The sequence below is a fragment of the Camellia sinensis genome, chromosome 8 (genome assembly GCF_055761805.1).
Source record: "Camellia sinensis isolate YWXY chromosome 8, ASM5576180v1, whole genome shotgun sequence".
Lineage (NCBI taxonomy): Eukaryota > Viridiplantae > Streptophyta > Magnoliopsida > Ericales > Theaceae > Camellia > Camellia sinensis.
Genome location: NC_138968.1, coordinates 68,387,747 through 68,391,347, shown reverse-complemented (window position 1 = coordinate 68,391,347; position 3,601 = coordinate 68,387,747). Strand labels below are relative to the sequence as shown.

At 38.1% G+C, this 3,601-nt stretch overlaps 1 protein-coding gene across 1 annotated transcript; it reads left to right on the top strand.

Annotated features, from left to right (window-relative positions):
• Positions 1–246: 246 nt before the first annotated feature.
• Positions 247–2,379, top strand: LOC145797814 (uncharacterized). Its single transcript, XM_082885241.1, has 4 exons — positions 247–658; positions 914–1,125; positions 1,460–1,567; positions 2,338–2,379. The coding sequence occupies exons 1-4, from the start codon at positions 247–249 to the stop codon at positions 2,377–2,379; spliced, it is 774 nt and encodes a 257-aa protein (XP_082741367.1).
• Positions 2,380–3,601: the final 1,222 nt, after the last annotated feature.

Below are 3,601 nucleotides of genomic sequence, written 5' to 3'. Positions count from 1 at the left end.
TGGGGTGGATCTGAATTGAAGAGGAAGGTTCACTTGGTAAAATGAAAGGAAGTAGCTAAACTAGTGGAGCACAGGGGTTTGGGGGTAAGGAGAGTTAAAGAGGTTAATGATTTCCTTTTGTTGAAATGGAGGTGGAGGTTTGGGGTTGAGAACAAAGCTTTGTGGAGGAGAGTCATTTGTAGCAAATATCGGTTAGAGGAGGGGAGTTGGAGCCCTCCTGCTAGCCCCATTAGCAAGTTTTCTAAAATGTGGAAAGACATATTATCAGGATCTTATCAGAGTGGCAATCTGTTGGAGTTCTTTCCGAATAACTGTAAGGTGAAAGTGGGGAATGGCCATAGAGTTAAGTTTTGGGCGGATAAATGGTGTAACAACTTATGTCTCAAAGATAAATTCCCACTCTTGTATAGGCTGGTAGGTGAAAAGGGTGAGACTCTAGCTACTATGCTGGAAAGGAAGGAGGATGCTGGTGAGTGGGTGTTCCAGTTTAGAAGGGAATTGTATGATTGGGAAAGTTTGGAGGCAACCAGATTGAAAAACCAGCTACAGGCAGGCTCAGTTATTAGGAACTCTGAAGAAGATACACTAGTTTGGATGGCTTCAAAAACAGGGAGTTTTTCAGTTGAATCAGCGTACAGATTTATAGCAGATGATTTTGGTAGCTTCAGTCCAATCAGTAAAAGGATTTGGGTAAAACACATTCCACCTAGAGTTTGATTTTTTGGATGGCTTGCTTGGAAAGGAAAATTAAAGACTACAGAATTTCTTACCAGGATTGGTGTACTGCATGCTAATGCATCCTCAGTATGCTACCTATGCAAATCTGGGGTTGAGTCAATTAACCATGTGTTATTGTCATGCCAATTGGCTTGGAGTGTGTGGCCTGCAATACTAAAATTGTGGGATGTCCAAGGTGCTTTGCCAGATTTAGTGGAGGCTGTTCTTGACTGGTGGCCAGGGGTGAGGTTTAGGAAAAATGTGAGGTTGATGTGGAAAGCTCTTCCTATGGTTGTTATGTGGTCTCTATGGAACCATCGCAATGAATGCTTATTTCGAGATGTTGCCCCAAGTGGGGAGGGTGTTTTTGATCTGATTAAGGTTAGAATGGCTGTCTGGTTTAAGGAGGTATTTAAGGATTGTAGGTTCTCTGTGAATGATTTCATTTTTAATTTGGACCACATTAGATTTTGCTTGGGAGATGGATCTAGGGGTGTTTCATGATGTTAATTAGTGAGCGTGGGTTGGTCGATATTTTTGTGGAGTCCACTTTGATGATTTGGTTTGCTGCTATGCTATTAATCTGCTTCATTTGAGTTGATCTGGTTCATCGGATTTGTTAATCTATTATGTATGTTAATTTGCTTCATCTGAGCTGCTCTGTTAGTCTGCTTCATCTGGCCTGTTAATTCTAGTCTGCTCTGTTAGCTGCTCTGTTATTCTGTCTTGTTCATTTTGGTAGAAGCTGGTATATTCAAGTCCAATGCAGAACAGGAGAATGTATTCAGTGGTTTGGTTGCTATCTGGATTTCTTGTTTTTGATTGTTCTATGGCTTCTCTGCTCTCAAAGGTTTTTGGGCTATCTAATCTGGTTTGATCGGTGATTGTTGTGTCATTGCTGTGTGAATGATCAGAGATGATGCTGATTGATAATGTTAATACCTGCTGAGTGATAATGATAATGATAATAGCTGTCTTTGGGGCTGCATAGTCTTGGCTTCTGGTTTCGTTCTATTGTTTTTTTTTTTCTCTGTTTGTTGGTTTCTCACCAACTAGGAGGTTGGAGCTTGTTCTAGCTCCAAGCTTCTCTTTATTGATGTCTTCCATTGTACTTTGTATGCGCATCAGCAATAAAGTTTTTTTTGCCGATCAAAAAAAAAAAAAAAAACAAATAAATTCATTATAATTTGCACCAACTATGCATCATAATATAAGTTATTTAATAGAGAAGTCATGAAATGACGTCCATACATAAAAATAAAAGGCATAACATATTTATCACGTTATTAAAGAAAATGCAGGTTTGGAGAGTTGTTTTTATCTCTGTTGTTTGGTCCTTGTGGCTGTATAGAAATGATTGTGTTTTCAATAATACTCAACTTGATATTGCTGCTTTGTGTGAACTTATTAAAATTAGAGTGGCCTTGTGGTTAAAGACTTGCGAAAAGGGCTATTGTTATTCTGTTCAAGAGATTGTTTCAAACATAAAATGGGTCAGTCATATTATCTAGGTCGAGAGGAGGCTGTGATGGCTGTTGTTGTTATGATTCGTTGGTGATTTGCGAGGGCAGAGATCATTTTCAGTTGTCTGCTGCTGCTGTGGCCTTTCTTTGGGTGCAGATATGGCTTACTGCTGTTGCTATTAGCTTTTGGCTATTGTAGTTGCTAGTTTTGTTTGCTTCTTGTGGATATATAGAACTGTTTGTGTATTTATCAATATTGAACCAATTTTGCTGCTTTGGAAGGGTTGATGTTATTTCATTTTTGAGATTGTTTTAAACATAAGATGGGTGAGTCTTATTATCTAGGTTGAGAGGAGGTTCTATTGCTATTATGATAGGATGGTTGATCAGAGAGGCTAGTGAATTGGAATATATATTTTGTTGTGGCTGCTGCAGTTATGGTGTGGTGTGTGGGCAGTGCTATTCTTCAGTTATTTGTTGCTGCTGAGGTTCTTGCTTGGGCTGCATCCCTCTTTTGCTATTCTGGTGGTAGGGTTTACAAAGCAAATGCATGTTGTTCTGTGGCAGAGCATAGTCAAGCACAAGCTCAGATTTGGGCAGATGTTGGTGTATTGGCTGTTGTGTTTGAGATGTGGTAGCTTGTTCCTGCTATGTGGCTGGTCTAATCAAGGATCTGGTGAAATGTTTGATGCTAGGGTTAAGTCCAGATCTGCTGTATGCTGCTGAAGTCTGTTGCTGTATGCTTCTAGTGTTTGATGTCTTAGTGTTTGATGCTTCTAGTGTTTGATGTCTTAGTGTGTATTATGTTGTAGGTGTATTCTGTATTATGGGTTGAATTGAAGCTGTAGGTGTATGCCAGCAGTATGCTACTGCTGTAGGCTGCTTTTGGTTCCTCTTGGTTGGCTTCTCACCAATCTTTGGTTTAGTGCTCGCATATGATTGTGCTTCCTTAGTGGTGCCAACTTAGTTGGGATTATTAAGGTTAGCGATGATGCTTTTTGCACTTTCCATCCTTATTGATGTAAGTTTTAGCATTTTTTGCTTTCTTCATTAATAAAGTTTCTTTATGCTGATCAAAAAGCATATTTATCACGTTAGTACACTAGCATATTTTGATTTAAAATTAAACCAAAAATAGAAAACCAAAATTTGTCTTAACATATTCAAATTAGAATATCACATAAGGTTTTAATTACTAAATTCGAAACACGTAAATAAGTAACAAAAAACTAAAATCAAAAACAGAATTGAAAGCCTAAAAATATGTTAATAGTTATACTACTAAATTTTGATATAACACAGAATTGAAAAAGGCAGTATAAAAGCACAACCAGAAACCAATCAAACAAATCTATTAGAACAAATCTGGTTATAAGCATTAGCCTGAAATTTGTCTTACGCTGTATTTGGTTGGGAATTTG

What these genes read in the sequence shown, in the direction of transcription:
- LOC145797814 (XM_082885241.1), top strand. Translation starts at nt 247, where the DNA reads ATGTGGAAAGACATATTATCAGGATCTTATCAGAGTGGCAATCTGTTG. An exon ending in ATTTATAGCAGATGATTTTG is followed by an intron (nt 659 to 913) that starts GTAGCTTCAGTC and finishes GGGATGTCCAAG; the next exon opens with GTGCTTTGCCAGATTTAGTG. An exon ending in TGGCTGTCTGGTTTAAGGAG is followed by an intron (nt 1,126 to 1,459) that starts GTATTTAAGGAT and finishes TCATTTTGGTAG; the next exon opens with AAGCTGGTATATTCAAGTCC.